The sequence below is a fragment of the Oncorhynchus gorbuscha genome, linkage group LG21 (genome assembly GCF_021184085.1).
Source record: "Oncorhynchus gorbuscha isolate QuinsamMale2020 ecotype Even-year linkage group LG21, OgorEven_v1.0, whole genome shotgun sequence".
Classification (NCBI taxonomy): Eukaryota; Metazoa; Chordata; class Actinopteri; order Salmoniformes; family Salmonidae; genus Oncorhynchus; species Oncorhynchus gorbuscha.
In genome coordinates, this window is record NC_060193.1 from 26,908,077 (window position 1) to 26,927,307 (window position 19,231).

A 19,231-nucleotide genomic window follows, 5' to 3' on the forward strand; every position below is an offset into this window, starting at 1 on the left:
AAAATTAAAAACAAATAAACAGTCAATTAAACTAAAGTAGGTTCATCCTACAAAGAACAGAAATAAGAGATTACGTTTTCAGAATTAGGTGGACATAGCTTGGTGGTCGATCAACAATCCTAAATTCAACCAAAAACGTTTGCATAGACATCCATTTGAAGTCAATCTAAAATAACATATTGGGAAAACCTTTAATCTAGTCATTTAAAGTAGTTTAAATTAATATTTTGTCTATCTATTGTAACTACTGATGAGAGAAATTTCTGATTTGTTATGAGTTTTTTTTTCTTCAATGAATCAACGAACACTTGATATCCATTTTAGCGAATCTTCAAATTACTGACCCTATGGGCTATTAATCAACTTGAATATACATTAATTTATAATAATCATATTTTATATTTATGTGATTACTATAACACGCCACGCCAGTCCTAGTGCATGGTCTGGTGTCCAAAATACAAAATAAACACCTCAAATATGTCTATTTGGGTAACGCCCAATTTTCTACGACGCAAATGTGATTTTAACCTAACATTTATCACGATAAAGTGAATATTGAATAGTAATTCATTCTAGTAAAGCTCAGTACCGAAACCTATAACATTCAATAAACATTTAGAATATTAACGATGGCTTAGTTTGACTAAATTGGGTTAAAGACACTCGGGAAACTGTTTTGGGATTGTTTGACGTTTTACTGACCAGGTTTAGAGCATAATGTGCAATTGGAAATCAAATTAAAAGTTAGATGAAATAGCTAAGTTTATTTAAAAAAAAAAAATAATAATAATAATAATAATAAAAGCCTAATAATAATAATCATCATCACCGTAATCATCATAATCATCACCCTAATATACAAAACTCTCTTAAGCTGCATAGCATTGCTTGCCTGAAACCATTCAATGAAAATGAACACATGAAATTAATGCAATGCACAACTAATATTTGAATTTCAGGCCCAATAAGACAATATTTCACACGCTGTTTTGCATAATATCTGTTCGTTTATTATATTAAAATGCCAATATTGGAAACCACTTCAATTTATCCTGTTATAAAAATGTATTTAATATTGGATAGTTTGGCTAAACAATCTGAGGTAGGTATACAATAACAGCGATATCATTATTTGAATGAGATATATCTTGGGACACTTTTTGGGCCCTAAAGTAACTTTCAAAAGTAGGCCAAAGAAAAAACAAAAACATGTTTACTAAACTTAGTATTAATGTAATAAGCCTGTTACATATAGAGGTAAACTAGGCCCAGATCAATAGCTATATGCTGCTTAACAAGACAATTATCGGCCATAACACACAGACACACTCCAACACACACATCACATTTGGTTATTTTATTGTTTGTATATCGTTCTATTTTAAATGTGTGTGACTGTCTTTGCCGATCAGCGTCAGTGTTTGTGTTTTTGTTTTTGTGGACCCCAGGAAGAGTAGCTGCTGCTTCTGTAAAAAAACGAATGTGTATCCAAATAAACAAATAAATAAATAATGACTAATAATGAAAAATTAATTCCTGCAAAATCCAAATCCTATACCCTGGACTGTCTATGCCCGTTAGAGATGGGGTTACGTTATGTTTCGCTAAACTGCATTGATTGTGGAATTGATAGTCTATTGATATTCTATGAATTGCACGTGTCCATCCTCCTATCAATTGGAATAGTGGTATATATAAATGGTATAATGCATTTAGAGCGTGCATAGACAAAAGTAACCAATAGGAGGTACTGTGTCATTCTCCAAGAAGCCATCTCATCTACCATGCATCCCAGCCCGGGGACACAGCCGTATCTCGGCTTTGATTTGTTCCCTAATTGACCTAAATAAAGCATCTGAGAGACGGGGTCCCGTCCAACCCCTCAATGCAGACTATCACACAGTGTATAGTAGGGGGCTCAAAGCGAGTAATTCTCGTATTTTTCTGGAGTAATCTTGCTCGCTGCCTCCACTGTCCAATCGCAAGAGGCAATTTTTTTGCTTCGAGTGGATCGCGCCATGTAATTTACAGTAGTATATCTACGGATTCACTCACATTCTCGCGCTCTATCTCGAACTCTCATGGATAGCTCGACGGACTTCGAGAGAAAGATTAGGCATAACTAAGACCAAGCAAAAGAGACACACAAGAATGTCTAAACAGCACGTAAATATTTTGTAAGTCATATATTTATCGGTGACTAGGTGGTTTGAAGACGACAAAAAAAATATGCTTGTTAAGGCACCGGAGTCTCAACATCATGGTCCAACGTCAAGAAGCTCGTCATTTTCCATTGAAAATTTACTTCGGTCTACTACCGGGACTACAGACAGGCTGTCTACGACCGAAGATGAGGGGGATTGTAAGGAAACGGGACTCTCTTGCAACCAAGTCGCTGTCATTGAGAGCCGCTGCAACCAAGTGGAGCGTCAAGTGTCTTACTTTGGATTAAACGCCCAACGCCACTGGTGTGGGACATCGCCAAACAAATCTTGCAGTGATTTACAGAGTAGGTCTTAGAGTCACCTTTGTTAATTGTTCCAAATGTCTATATATGTAGTGTATGTATGGAAGCGACATAACGGGTAGCCTATAACCACACACAACCGTAGGTAGGGTAGCTTGTTTACCAGCTAACATCCTACATTCTTCTTAGGCAGATCCGCTCTCACAATAAGGAGCATTTGAGAATAGGCTACGCATTTCCTCAGACAAAAACAACGTGAAAGAGCTGCTATCGACAATACTTTGAGGTTCCTGTGCGTAATAGCCTATTAGCTTATATTCTTCTTTCCAATGTCAATACACAATACATGCCATGACAGTAAAAATAGACAATGCATAGCCCATATATCCCGAAACAAACCATAACTGCACTAGTGTGTTCGCTCTTACCCCGTAAAACTTCTCCATTCGGTTCCTCTTTAAACCGGGTATGGCACGCCACTTCGATACATTTCAAACGTAACACTGACTGGAAATTAATCTCATACACCCTAATTATGCTTATCATACAATTGCAAGGCTGTGTTTCATTACAAGCTAAGAGCTCATTATTCTATGTTTTGTTAGGCGACAGGATGGCCTGCCCGCAGCACTTTAAAAATCGACTACCGTCGAAAACTGCAATCACTTGTCACTGCTGCCATTGGGGTTGATATCATGATTGCGAGATACATGCACTTATTGATCCCTATTGGCCGGTGCGTAAAATGTAGCTCATGACACTCCTCGTTCATTTCAGGTCCGCAGTGCCACTCCAGCAACTCCGATGATCCCGGAGGCTCTCTAAAAACCAGCAACCGGGATTCTCCCGCTCTACCGGAGCCGGTGGAAGACAACGACCAACCGGACGAGAGGGCAGAGGGAAGTCTGACAGACGTCAAGGATGACGAAACAGGGTCTTCCTGCTTCGCCCGGGAAGACAGTGAAACACCTGATACGAAAGCAGCTTGCAAGAAGAAGACCCGCACCGTGTTCAGCCGGAGTCAGGTTTTCCAGCTGGAGTCCACCTTCGACATGAAACGCTACCTGAGCAGCACTGAGCGGGCGGGGTTAGCCGCCTCTCTACAGCTCACCGAGACGCAGGTCAAGATTTGGTTCCAGAACCGCAGGAACAAGTGGAAGAGACAGCTAGCCGCCGACATTGAGGCCACGAACATCTCGTATTCGACTCAAAGGATTGTCAGGGTTCCTATTCTGTACCACGAGAACGCAGCACCTGGGACACTGAGCGCAAGCCTGGCACAGGTGTCGCCACCCTTCTCGAGTACTGTGAATTATCCCGTCTCCCAGTTCACCCACCCCATGTCTTTTATAAGATCACAAATCACAGGCCTTGTGTGAGACACACATTATTGGTGTATTATATGGAATGAACTTATTGGACATGGTAGAGCAGCGTTTACCAAACTCGGTCCTGGGGACTCCAAGGGGTGCGCGTTTAGATTTTTGCCCTAGCACTACAAAGATGATTCAAATAATCAAAGCTTGGTGATTAGTTGATTACTTGAATCAGTTATGTAGTGCTAGGGCAAAAACGAAAACGCGCACCCATTGGACTCCCGAGGTGTCCGCGTTTGGATTCATTGCTGACGGTGACTTTATTGCAAGTCACCAAAATCACAGCCACATTCATAAGGCAACAACACTTTGACCAACCTGTTTAGTCTATAGGCCCCAACTTCTCTATTTTAATATGCAAGTTGCAATTGCCATGTATTTTTTTTGATTTGAGTGTGTACAAAATTTGAATCCCTCAAGCCAGACACTATTCTACATTTGGGGGATGTTAACTTAAGCATATATCATTAGATTTATATAATTATTTACATGGAAACTGGATGGAATATTGTCAAGGGTTAGTCAACCAGTTTGTGTGTTTGTATTCTTTTTAAATGACAAAATTTGTAACCTGTAGATAGACTTTTTACGAGCATGGAGTTACGGGGACTGTATTATTTTACATTTCTTAGGCTATTTAAAGTGGGTTTCATATGACATTTTGTACACGAGTTGTCCGATCAATGTAAATAAAAATGTATGAAGTGCACACCATGTTTGATGTTTATTGTGTTGATTAAAAGGCCTGCTTTGTATTATCATCGTTAGCACGAATTGTTGTTATGTTGAAAGCCAGTCTCAGTAAGGCTCTATCTGACCAGTGGCTAGGCCTCGGCCTACAGCCATCGAAAATAACACTGAAAGCCCAATCCAACCCGAGCAATACGCATTTTCCATTTCAAAATTCCTGAACATTCACCAGAATATTTTCACGACCAGCAAACTATGTATACCCCCGCATTTAGGCCTTATTTGGTATACAATTCAAAAAAGTTAAGGAACAATTATTTTAGAAATTCCACACCACCGTTTAGAAGATGCAGACATTTAAAGGGACGACTGAAAATATATTTCTTCTTATTCAACAGGCTATTTGTTAAGGCTCAGGATAGGGGCATGGGTAAATAAAGATTTCCATTTTTTTAACACTTTGAATTGAATGAAATTGTTAATTAAGTTGTTTACAATTATTAATTAAATAAAATTGTTGAAATTAACTACATTAGACATAATGGAAACTGATTTCGTCAAATTAGAACATTTTAATAGAATGTCTAGAATATAGGCTCGGCCTCATATACTGACATCATTTATCAGCCTAATAGCCTACATTTCTAAAAACCTCAATCTCCCTATAGCTGTCTAATGAGTAACACTGAAAATCAAATGAAATTCCAAAACGACATTATGACTAATCTATTGGAGAGGTAATATCAGTGCCCACCTTAACGTTTCAATTAATATGATTAATGGGAGCAAAAAAGTGATACTGGTTAATATCAGTCTCAACTGTATGAATGTGACATCACTTAGGCATATATGGAGTGGAATACCTATATAGCCTATTTTAGCTATATGCCAATTATTTATGTAGCCTAATTGTGTAAAGAATTGGAACATCTACAAAATAGTTTGGGCACTATTAACTGTAAAGTGAGTATTCCCAAGAAAACACGAGGAAACAATCAAGGAGGTTAACTTCAGTCTTGCCTAAATATGCTTCCCGCTCTCATCTGATAGGCGTCACCTATTTGTCTTCACGCTGCCTCACAATCTCACCAATCAAAAGCAGCTAAACCACATACTTCCGGTTCATTGAATAAACGATACCCTACGTCCTGGTGTAGTTGCAATCGAGGAGCAATGGTGCTTGGAGTATCTGGAGTCTTCGATGTTTTGGGGTCCTCAATTCACCATTCAGAACACAAGAAAAACTGCAAATGTCGGGGAATATGAACAAGGAGGTTATTCCCTGTCGGACTGCTTCATTGAAATTCACAATTGACAATATTCTTAGTCTGAAGCAAAACAACAACAGCAACTTGGATGCATACGACTCAAAAGTGCAGAGCGACGCCGGCTGTACAAATATTTTTCCCCACCGATATGAGCACTACGACGTAGAAAGAAGGCACGAGTCAAACTACACACACACCGAGACAGGTGAGCCCTTTTTTGGATGTCTTAAAATCGCCCATTTAGGTTTTGCATGTGTTCATTTATGGTAAACTATAACAGCTGAGCAATTAAAATACTATCCAGCCTAGGCTACTTCAAACTCTGGGTAATATCATTTTTCACATAACGCTTACTGTGGTCCAGTGGGTGTGACAGATGATATACGAGTTGTTGTCACCATTGCATCAAAACAAGTTTTATCGCTTCATTTCACAGCGCAAACAAACAGCACCCGCCACGATGCCTCCACTCGTGAGCTTTCTGTCTGCGGGGAGGACGTCAAGGCGACGAAGATGATTGACACTTGTCCAAGGACGGCGAGCACGAGCAGCTGCGACGATGTACCTGAGCAACATAAAGGCAACTCGAAAACCAAAGCAATGGCAAAGAAGAAAACACGCACTATATTCTCCAAGAGGCAAATTTTTCAGCTGGAATCTACCTTTGACATGAAAAGGTACCTGAGCAGTGCAGAACGCGGGTGTCTGGCGAATTCATTACAACTTACCGAGACCCAAGTGAAAATTTGGTTCCAGAATCGTCGGAATAAATTGAAGCGACAGTTATCCACGGATATTGAAGGACCAGTTCCAGTCGACCACTTTTCAGATCTCGGCAAAAATGTGCAATTACCAACTCTTTACAAAGATAGCAACATATTGGGCGGATGTTTGCTACCAATGCCTTTCCCTGTTATGTATCCAGGAAACAGCGCGCCTTACATTTATTTTTCAAATGCTGGTAAATATTTTAGCCTTTTCGATGCAGACGGATGACTTTTAGGGATGTAGCCTACTCTGGAATGCGCTACCCAGTCGACATCCATGGCAATCCAAAACGTGTGATTGCCACTGACACATGGTAGTAACGTTTTACTTTTGTAAATTTCATTTTGAAGATAATGTTAATACAAATTCAGCATCACTGAATATGCCACATTTCTTCCGTATACATAGCACAATTGCAAACAATGAAGTTAATACAAAGTTATATGGTTTTGGGTGAGTTGAAATAACGATTAGGGCCCAAGGGAGCCTATATAGTCGGTGTAGCCTACACGTTATTATTATTATTATTTTTTAAATATTATTATAAAGTATATTATAATGATTATTTCTACTTTTCCCACAGCTATTTCATCAATGATTACGCACCATACCAAAGTATGATCTATGCATGCATTATTGTTATTTGATCCATTTTATTTTGTACAGTAATGACATTTGAATGAATGTATGTTTATGTTGTGTTTGGGATTTGATCTTTGACCTTTTGGTTCACTTTATTAGGCCCACCTTTGTTATCACACCAGTAGTTGTTGCTTGCTTCCTATATAGTTCCATGTAACATGTTCTAAGTATTGTAGCTATAGTCTTACATTGTTGACCAATCTTTCTCTCTGTGCAGTCTAATTAGAGTTTAATTTATATGGCCTTACTTTTGCAGTTCCATGTTCATTTATACTCTCTCTCTCTCTCTTTTTTTTACATCTCATTATCTAATAGCATTTTAAAGGACAGATTGTAAAGCTGTTGACTTATATCATGAAGATGATAATATGCAATAAAATGTTGTAATATTTGCGATCACTGAGTTTGTTGAATTACGTCTTGACTATAATAATGCTAGGCTACAGGATATTATATCAGATATTCAACATTCATACAGCAAGCTTCAATAAGTATTCACGTTGAATGTTTTTTTTTCTCCCCAAGTGATAATTCGGTCCAACATTATTTTGAAGTTACAGCTGTGATTCCTGTCTGCAGTTTGTGTGGTTACACATATAAACATGTACATCTTTATGCCCATTGCATTATCAAGGAACATTTAATTCATTCTGTTCACCTACTCAACCATTATTGCTTAAGGTTATGAATTTACCTCCAGTAGCAGTTTATTCGCAAATATTTTTAATTGTGCCAGCAGCAAACAGATAAAACAATTGTAAGCATAGCAATGTATGTACTTTGTAGTTTACTTGCCTATGTAATATTATGCTTCAATAGAGAGAAATAGTAATGGCGTCTTTTTGTAGGCACTTAACTCTGCCATGGCTCGTTGGCCAAAACCTACATCCCGGGGATATGTATTGTTTTTTTTGTAGGGTTTTCGGGATAAACACAGAACATACAGTCTGTGGTAAACACAGGCTTATGAGATCTTATACGTTTTGATCTAAGAACATTTTCATCAGCTAATGTCACTTTTTGTGAATTTTGCAGGATTTATGTAATCAAAACAAGCACATAAAGCACATAAAGGCTTCATAATTCATAAAGGTCATGTTAACTGACTGCTGCTATCCCATATACCAAAATGTATAAGATCTCCGAAGCCTGTGTTAAAGTCAGACCTTATTTTTGGCATTTATTCCAAAACCCCATTCTTTCCCCCATTATTTTCCACCATAGGAATGGCTGAACAAACCAGCGGTAATTCATTTGTGTATTTTTGGACTACAAGCTGACAAGCTCTATTGAGTGGGGCTCTAATGCTTATATTTAAGTACTACTATAAGCAAGTTGGACTTAAATGGTAAGAGAAGTGACAGGAATTGACTTGAAGGTCTGTGAACTACCCAAAAACCCTGCAGGGGTTTCTTATTGCAATATAGGACAGAATGGGAGACACATATGATGTTTAATTCATGTGCAACCTTGTGTATTTCCTCTGTGTGTGTGTGTGTGTGTTGCCGCTTTTATGAGGATCTATGTTAAATATGTTCTGCCTGCTTGTGATTCTCTGTGTGTGTGTGTGTGTGTGTGTGTGTGTGTGTGTGTGTGTGTGTGTGTGTAACGGTGCATGTATGTATGTATTATGTGCTTGCATGTGTGTGAGGGAAAGAAAGACACAACGAAAAAGAGAAAGAAAAAGGAGAGATATGGTGCATGCATATTTACATTCGGAACGGCAATAGATGCCTGTGGATAGATTTTTCCTAAAGGGCCACGCTGGCTGCACTTCCACAGTGTTTCCGGGTCAGTTCCCCCTTCAGTGGCAGGGCCTCGCGCTGCTTTCTCCCTGTCACAGCCGCTCACAGCCCTGCTACTGTTAACCTGTTCACTCAACCACTTAGTCTGCACTCAAATCAGTTGTTTTCTCTACCAAATTCCTGTCTCTCGTCCCTTTACAAAGACTTTACACTGTACATATCTACATATGAAATCCAACAGCACGTTGGACCTTTTGAAACTGTGAATAAATACGAAGTGAAATGGAAAGTGAAATGAAAAGAGAACCTTGACAAGGTTGTTTATTACCATTGTGTTTGAATGGAATATCTATTTAATAGGATTTGTCCTATCTTGCACCCATTATTGCAACCATGAACACTGGGATTATCAGTGGGTGAACCTCAATGATATATTTAGACACAATTCCCAGTACTTGATAGTGCCTTTTTATTGTAAAAAATAATACTATGAATTAAGGTTGTGTGTGCATACCTATGACCGAGAACTAGGTTGATATCTGTAAATAAAATATCTGCAGTGTTTTGTGGGTGAACATGAGCAACACATATACCAATACCAAATGGACTTTATTTCAATGTAGCACTTTCACCGTGTTAAAACAGTCTACACATGATTAAATACGGATCTTTAAACTCAAAACAAGCACATAATAAATCATTTGTTGCCCTTTCAACTTGAAAGCTTTTTCATTGTGCAGGTCAAAATGTGGAACGTTTTCCAATGACCTTATGAGTGCAGAGTTCCCTTATGCATGTTCCCTGTGTAAATACATAAGAGACGAGTCTGTGCCTACAGTGCCTTCTGAAAATACTCACACCCCTTGACTTATTCCACATTTCGTTGTGATACAGCCTGAATTCAAAATGGATTAAATTGATGTTTTACACAGTATCCCATAATAACAAAGTGAAAACATGTTTTTTTTTTTTAGGTTTGCAAATTTATTGAAAATGCTTACAGAAATATTTCATTTACGTAAGAGTGAATACTTTGTAGAAGCACATTTAGCAGCGAATACAGCTGCGAGTCTTTCTGGGTTAGTCTCCAAGAGTTTCCACACCTGGATTGTGCAACATTTGCCCATTATTCTTTAAAAAATTATTCAAGCTCTGTCATACTGGTTTTTGATCATTGCCATGGTCTTGCCATAGATCTTGCCAAGCAGATTTAAGTCAAAACTGTAGGCCACTCAGGAACATTCACTGTCTTCTTGGTAAGCAACTTCAGTGTAGATTTAACCTTGTGTTTTAGGTTATTGTCCTGCTGAATGGTGAATTTATCTCGCAGTGTCTGGTGGAAAGCAGACTCAACCAGGTTTTCCTCTAGGATTTTGCCTGTGCTTAGCTCCATTCCATTTCTTTTTCTATCCTGAAAAACTCCCCAGTCCTTAATGATTACAAGTATACCCATAACATGAAGCAGCCACCACTATTCTTGAAAATATGGAGAGTGGTACTCAGAATTGTGTTGTATTAGATTTGCCCTATACATAACACTTTGAATTCAGGACAAAAAGTGAATTGCTTTGCCACGCTGTATGTCACAAGTCAGTCAGAAGTCCTCTATCCAGACCAAGTCTCACATTCAGTCATTCATCCAAACAGAATCCCATACCAATCATGTCATAGCTCCTTGATCCAGTTGGAGCCAATCTGGTGGATTGGATTTTAGTTTCTCTTTACCCAACAGGAGACGTTTTTATTCTACTAATCCAACTCAGAATAGTACTAGTAGAACTCTAACTACTAGTACCGTACTCAGATTAGTTACACTCAGATTAGTTGTGCTATAATAGCACAGCTGTTTTTATGTGTGGAATAAAGCAATATATTGTCATTTAATCCGGGATATAATCAATATCATTTAACAACAGAAAAAATAAAAGTAGACATTTTAGTGTCTTGGTTAATGAATTAGGATAAATATGATCAATGCTATCTAATATTGACAGATTGACACGGCACATGCATTCAAAAACAAAAGTGCAAGTTTTATGCACAAATGTAGTAATATGATCCCGATTGTCTGTGTGCGCGTGCACATTTGGGGTGGGGTGATGAGTCTGAGAGTATGTGTATGTTTAAGCGGAGGGAGGAGGGGGTTACAGTCGCCAGACTTCCTGACTCTCCCAGTGTCCGACGGTTGCGAACGCAGCGTTCGCTCTCTGTATCTAAGCACTCTGAGCCCAAACCACAAGGTTCAGATGACCCTTTGGCTGCCTGTAGTCTTCCCTGAGCCGGGCTGCAATCCACAGACATGTCAGTCAGAGGCGGCTAAAAATCCATTAAAAATCTCAACCTGATCAAAAGAATCCAATGTCGAGACACCATATGCACTCACTTAGGGCTATCGATGACTGGAGAGCATTATGGGTAGTTTAATACATTCTATTGACTTCCTGCCAGCCGTGGCTTACAAAGGAGGGTTTTCTATCGAGAAACAGCACTGTGAGTTTGGTTTGGAGACATTTCCGGGCTGTACTACAGCTCAAGACTTTCCAGAACAGTCAGCACTTCTCTCAAACCTGACCATGAGTACTCCACAGAGCACATGTTTCTGATTCGGTGTTAAAATGTCTTATTTTTCACTACATTTCGTGAGATCATTGATCCCGAATTGCGAGTGATAATGTGGTCACGTTGATCCGTTGTGGAGTGAGCCTTTCTCATGCCACTAAAATGCTAATACTTCTCTGTTATAGCTTAAACAGAAACACACAGCACCGTTCAACTGCTTTGGCCATATTGGTTAAAACATCACCGTTTCTCAATGCAATGGTTCCATATTCCTGTGAAGATTGCAGAAGTCAGGTTGAATCACCTTGAAAACACTAAGTGGGCAATGGATGCCAGTGTAGCCAAGGGGTGTACACGATTATACTGATCTAAAACACAGGACAACTCAGTTTGTGTTTGCATATGCGTGCGTGAATGTATTTCTGCATTGTCGATATTGCGCTCACTGGGTTTCCTTGTTTCTACAGAAATCAATTCGTTATGAAGTTTCACAGTTTGTTCATTTCCATCTCAGAGGTACCTGACCCAATGTTGTCATACTAAATCATATTTGTATTACCTAAGAGGGACAGCTTGGATCAAGGATTCCATGTCAAGCCTTATCAATTGCTTTGTTGTCAACAGGTTGATTAGAGTTTTACCAGATGCTCAATTAACCTAATAATGTGCCATTCATATTTTTTCACACTTCAGTGATGAAGGCACTATTCTCATGCCAGTGTTGCCATAAAGCCCTCTGTGTGCATTCTAGTATGGGATATATAATTACCACTAATTAGTAGTGCACATAGCAGCCTTTGGGTGGAGTGAAATTGATAAAGCAACCAGCAATTAGGGATAGTTGTGCTTGTCACGTTTGTAAATGCATCGGAACTGAGACATTGGGAATCAGCACAGTTATTTCAGCAGTAGCCCTATATTCAAAAGGCAAGTCCTCACCCGTTAAGCCATGTTACTATAACTGTATGCAAACTACTCACATAATGGTATATCATTCTGACACATATGAAACTAATTCTAAAGCAGGGGTCTCAAACTACAGGCCCACGGGCCAATTGCGGCCTGAGAGCAGATTTAATATCCTTAAGAGTCCACTGACACACCTGTGCGTCAATCGAATGAACATAATACAAACATCCCAATCCAAATCCGTCAGTTTAATTAAGCTAGAGATATCTGTTTTTCTGCGTGTCAATCCACCGCATCCACCTACTGTATGTCAGCCTTCCGCATCTGCGGTGGAAAGTGGCACAGCTACACCTCTGTTTGTCAGACGAGGAGACATCCCAAGTTCTGTTTGTAGCTTCCGAACCGTTTGGGCTACAAACGAATATGACCCCCACTGTGGAAAGGGGAGACTCTCCCGAACATGATGATGTTATCCATTTGGTTCTACAAACCCCACAACTGTCACAGAACTCGTCTGGAGGTACTTTATTTTTATTTTTAAATATGGCAGAATGAGGGTAGTTTTGTGCCAACAAAAAAAGGGGTTAAATATGTGTCCAAAAAAACAAAAATATTACCTGAGCTTTCTAATCTCCTAGACATAGAAATGTCGGTTAATTTTAGTTTTTTAAACATTGAATTGATCGGCATCAGTTCAATTATTTGAATTCCATTTAGCACGTTTTTTTTCTGTGAGCTCAATGTGCACATTGCACATTTTCTCTAAAAATAAAACAGATCCAGCCTGAAATGTGTGATGTAGTAGGGAGTTATCGTTTCCAACAGGCCAATATTCTATATAGTTTGGCGTATTAAACATGGTCCATAATCCATTGCACATCTACTTGTCCGGTCTGTATTTTTTTATGCCTTCTATGGAGAGGCAGAAGAATGCATGATCGTGAGGGGATTTGAAGAGCAGCTGTTGCTTCGCCAGATATCTCTACCTGAAAAGACATACACTAAGTGATTGATAGTTGGTATTCAGTAGTCATAAAAGTATGCCTTATTTACTTTGAGGAACTAAAAAAATAGTGATTTTGTCAGACAGCATAGTGCCTTCGGAAAGTATTCAGACCACTTGACTTTTTCCATATTATGTTACGTTATAGACTTGATTAAAAATTGATTTAAAAAAAAAATCCTTTCCTCATCAAACTACACACAATACCCATAATGATAAAGCAAAAACAGATTTTTAGACATTTTTGCTAATTTGTTAAAAATAAGGAGTTGCAGTCTACTGCAGAGATAGCCTGCAAAGTAATGTCATACTTTCATACCCAAACAGTTCAAACTACTAATTTTGAAAATCACTCTCTCCAGAAATAAGCCTCTCACTGTTGCCGCCTGCTACCGACCCCCCTCAGCTCCTAGCTGTGCCCTGGACACCATTTGTGAATTGATCGCCACCCATCTAGCTTCAGAGTTTGTTCTGTTAGGTGACCTAAACTGGGATATGCTTAACACCCCGGCAGTCCTACAATCTAAGCTAGATGCCCTCAATCTCACACAAATCATCAAGGAACCCACCAGGTACAACCCCAACTCTGTAAGCAAGAGCACCCTCATAGACGTCATCCTGACCAACTGGCCCTCCAAATACACCTCCGCTGTCTTCAACCAGGATCTCAGCGATCACTGCCTCATTGCCTGTATCCGCTACGGAGCCGCAGTCAAACGACCACCCCTCATCACTGTCAAACGCTCCCTAAAACACTTCTGTGAGCAGGCCTTTCTAATCGACCTGGCCCGGGTATCCTGGAAGGACATTGACCTCATCCCATCAGTTGAGGATGCCTGGTCATTCTTTAAAAGTAACTTCCTCACCATTTTAGATAAGCATGCTCCTTTAAAAAATGCAGAACTAAGAACAGATACAGCCCTTGGTTCACTCCAGACCTGACTGCCCTCGACCAGCACAAAAACATCCTGTGGCTGACTGCAAAAGCATCGAATAGTCCCCGCGATATGCAACTGTTCAGGGAAGTCAGGAACCAATACACGCAGTCAGTCAGTCAGGAAAGCTAAGGCCAGCTTCTTCAGGCAGAAGTTTGCATCCTGTAGCTCCAACTCCAAAAAGTTCTGGGACACTGTGAAGTCCATGGAGAACAAGAGCACCTCCTCCCAGCTGCCCACTGCATTGAGGCTAGGTAACACGGTCACCACCGATAAATCCATGATTATCGAAAACTTCAATAAGCATTTCTCAACGGCTGGCCATGCCTTCCGCCTGGCTACTCCAACCTCGGCCAACAGCTCCGCCCCCCCCGCAGCTCCTCGCCCAAGCCTCTCCAGGTTCTCCTTTACCCAAATCCAGATAGCAGATGTTCTGAAAGAGCTGCAAAACCTGGACCCGTATAAATCAGCTGGGCTTGACAATCTGGACCGACAATCCGCCGCCATTGTCGCAACCCCTATTACCAGCCTGTTCAACCTCTCTTTCATATCATCTGAGATCCCCAAGGATTGGAAAGCTGCCGCAGTCATCCCCCTCTTCAAAGGGGGAGACACCCTGGAACCAAACTGTTACAGACCTATATCCATCCTGCCCTGCCTATCTAAGTTCTTCGAAAGCCAAGTCAACAAACAGGTCACTGACCATCTCGAATCCCATCGTACCTTCTCCGCTGTGCAATCTGGTTTCCGAGCCGGTCACGGGTGCACCTCAGCCACACTCAAGGTACTAAACGATATCATAACAGCCATCGATAAAAGACAGTACTGTGCAGCCGTCTTCATCGACCTTGCCAAGGCTTTCAACTCTGTCAATCACCATATTCTTATCGGCAGACTCAGTAGCCTCGGTTTTTCGGATGACTGCCTTGCCTGGTTCACCAATTACTTTGCAGACAGAGTTCAGTGTGTCAAATCGGAGGGCTGTCCGGTCCTCTGGCAGTCTCTATGGGGGTGCCACAGGGTTCAATTCTCGGGCCGACTCTTTTCTCTGTATATATCAATGATGTTGCTCTTGCTGCGGGCGATTCCCTGATCCACCTCTAAGCAGACGACACCATTCTATATACTTTCGGCCCGTCATTGGACACTGTGCTATCTAACCTCCAAACGAGCTTCAATGCCATACAACACTCCTTCCGTGGCCTCCAACTGCTCTTAAACGCTAGTAAAACCAAATGCATGCTTTTCAACCGATCGCTGCCTGCACCCGCATGCCCGACTAGCATCACCACCCTGTATGGTTCCGACCTTGAATATGTGGACATCTATAAGTACCTAGGTGTCTGGCTAGACTGCAAACTCTCCTTCCAGACTCATATCAAACATCTCCAATCGAAAATCAAATCAAGAGTCGGATTTCTATTCCGCAACAAAGCCTCCTTCACTCACGCCGCCAAGCATACCCTAGTACAACTGACTATCCTACCGATCCTCGACTTCGGCAATGTCATCTACAAAATTGCTTCCAACACTCTACTCAGCAAACTGGATGCAGTTTATCACAGTGCCATCCGTTTTGTCACTAAAGCACCTTATACTACCCACCACTGCGACTTGTATGCTCTAGTCGGCTGGCCCTCGCTACATATTCGTCGCCAGACCCACTGGCTCCAGGTCATCTACAAGTCCATGCTAGGTAAAGCTCCGCCTTATCTCAGTTCACTGGTCACGATGGCAACACCCATCCGTAGCATGCGCTCCAGCAGGTTTATCTCACTGATCATCCCTAAAGCCAACACCTCATTTGGCCGCCTTTCGTTCCAGTTCTCTGCTGCCTGTGACTGGAATGAATTGCAAAAATCGCTGAAGTTGGAGACTTTCATCTCCCTCACCAACTTCAAACATCAGCTATCTGAGCAGCTAACCGATCGCTGCAGCTGTACATAGTCTATTGGTAAATAGCCCACCCATTTTCACCTACCTCATCCCCACACTGTTTTTATTTATTTACTTTTCTGCTCCTTTGCACACCAATATCTCTACCTGTACATGACCATCTGATCATTTATCACTCCAGTGTTAATCTGCAAAATTGTAATTATTCGCCTACCTCCTCATGCATTTTGCACACATTGTATATAGACTCCCCTTTTTTTCTACTGTGTTATTGACTTGTTAATTGTTTACTCCATGTGTAACTGTGTTGACTGTTCACACTGCTATGCTTTATCTTGGCCAGGTCGCAGTTGCAAATGAGAACTTGTTCTCAACTAGCCTACCTGGTTAAATAAAGGTGAAATATATTTTTTTAAATAAAATAAAATCTGAAATATCACATTTACATAAGTATTCAGACCCTTTACTCACACACAGCAGCCTTCCAGAGGTGCATCCGCATTTCGCTCCGCAGGTAGTATAACTTTTTCATTACATTTCATTATAGTACAACGGTTTGATTTGTCTAATCTTAGCAATTTCTTCTTAGCTAGCTACATAGCCGTCTTTGTATCAAAGATAATTGCGTAGTTATCGTATTTCGTTGTCCTAACGTAGTCTTCACTGCTCTGCCCAGCAGCTAGCCAGCTAGCAAACGTCCACCGATTAGCAGCACTGTAGAAACTATTACACTCAACTGAACGACTTGATTAGTGTAGTGTTAGCTAGCTACATAGCTGTCTTTGCTGTCTTCGTATCCAAGATAATTGTGTAGCTTAGAGTGTGTAGTCTTAGAGTGATTATCTCAATTTACCGAGGTTAGCTAGCCAGCTATTTGTCGTCCTTAACGTAGGAGACACTGCTAGCTAGCCAACAGCTAGCCAAAGTCTACTGAATAGAACTCAACAACCCGGTCGCATTCCGCTTCGCTCCACAGGTAGTATCACATTTTCATTTCATTCATTACAGTACAACGGTTTGATTTGTTTGATCGTAGCTAGCTACATAGCTAGCTACATAGCCGTCTGTGTATTAAAGATAATTGTGTAGTCTAGAGCGATTTTCTAGGTTAGCTAGCCAGCTATTGTCGTTCTTTTAACGCAACGTAACGTAATCAACACTGCTAGCTAGCCAGCTAGCCCCCGAATAGCAGCACTGTAGAAACTATTACACTCAACGGAACGACTTGATTAGTGTAGTGTCAACAACGCAGCCACTGCCAGCTAGCCTACAAAGTCAACAACGCAGCCACTGCCAGCTAGCCTACTTCAGCAGTACTGTATCATTTTAATCATTTTAGTCAATAAGATTCTTGCTACGTAAGCTTAACTTTCTGAACATTCGAGACGTGTAGTCCACTTGTCATTCCAACCTCCTTTGCATTAGCGTAGCCTCTTCTGTAGCCTGTCAACTATGTGTCTGTCTATCCCTGTTCTCTCCTCTCTGCACAGACCATACAAACGCTCCACACCGCGTGGCCGCGGCCACCCTAATCTGGTGGTCCCAGCGCGCACGACCCACGTGGAGTTCCAGGTCTCCGGTAGCCTCTGGAACTGCCGATCTGCGGCCAACAAGGCAGAGTTCATCTCAGCCTATGCCTCCCTCCAGTCCCTCGACTTCTTGGCACTGACGGAAACATGGATCACCACAGATAACACTGCCACTCCTACTGCTCTCTCTTCGTCCGCCCACGTGTTCTCGCACACCCCGAGAGCTTCTGGTCAGCGGGGTGGTGGCACCGGGATCCTCATCTCTCCCAAGTGGTCATTCTCTCTTTCTCCCCTTACCCATCTGTCTATCGCCTCCTTTGAATTCCATGCTGTCACAGTTATCAGCCCTTTCAAGCTTAACATCCTTATCATTTATCGCCCTCCAGGTTCCCTCGGAGAGTTCATCAATGAGCTTGATGCCTTGATAAGCTCCTTTCCTGAGGACGGCTCACCTCTCACAGTTCTGGGCAACTTTAACCTCCCCACGTCTACCTTTGACTCATTCCTCTCTGCCTCCTTCTTTCCACTCCTCTCCTCTTTTGACCTCACCCTCTCACCTTCCCCCCCTACTCACAAGGCAGGCAATACGCTCGACCTCATCTTTACTAGATGCTGTTCTTCCACTAACCTCATTGCAACTCCCCTCCAAGTCTCCGACCACTACCTTGTATCCTTTTCCCTCTCGCTCTCATCCAACACTTCCCACACTGCCCCTACTCGGATGGTATCGCGCCGTCCCAACTTTCGCTCTCTCTCCCCCGCTACTCTCTCCTCTTCCATCCTATCATCTCTTCCCTCTGCTCAAACCTTCTCCAACCTATCTCCTGATTCTGCCTTCTCAACCCTCCTCTCCTCCCTTTCTGCATCCTTTGACTCTCTATGCCCCCTATCCTCCAGGCAGGCTCGGTCCTCCCCTCCCGCTCCGTGGCTCGACGACTCATTGCGAGCTCACAGAACAGGGCTCCGGGCAGCCGAGCGGAAATGGAGGAAAACTCGCCTCCCTGCGGACCTGGCATCCTTTCGCTCCCTCCTCTCTACATTTTCCTCTTCTGACTCTGCTGCTAAAGCCACTTTCTACCACTCTAAATTCCAAGCTTCTGCCTCTAACCCTAGGAAGCTCTTTGCCACCTTCTCCTCCCTCCTGAATCCTCCCCCCTCCTCCCCTCTCTGCAGATGACTTCGTCAACCATTTTGAAAAGAAGGTCGACGACATCCGATCCTCGTTTGCTAAGTCAAACGACACCGCTGGTTCTGCTCACACTGCCCTACCCTGTGCTCTGACCTCTTTCTCCCCTCTCTCTCCAGATGAAATCTCGCGTCTTGTGACGGCCGGCCGCCCAACAACCTGCCCGCTTGACCCTATCCCCTCCTCTCTTCTCCAGACCATTTCCGGAGACCTTCTCCCTTACCTCACCTCGCTCATCAACTCATCCCTGACCGC

General features: G+C 41.7%; 1 protein-coding gene across 1 annotated transcript; it reads left to right on the forward strand.

Moving 5' to 3' along the window:
* The first annotated feature begins 1,823 nt into the window (after positions 1-1,823).
* LOC124008665 (homeobox protein HMX1-like) lies at positions 1,824-4,552 on the forward strand. Its single transcript, XM_046320148.1, has 2 exons — positions 1,824-2,512; positions 3,248-4,552. Exons 1-2 carry the CDS (start codon positions 2,233-2,235, stop codon positions 3,847-3,849), a joined length of 882 nt encoding a protein of 293 aa, XP_046176104.1. The 5' UTR covers positions 1,824-2,232; the 3' UTR covers positions 3,850-4,552.
* The last annotated feature ends 14,679 nt before the right edge of the window (positions 4,553-19,231 follow it).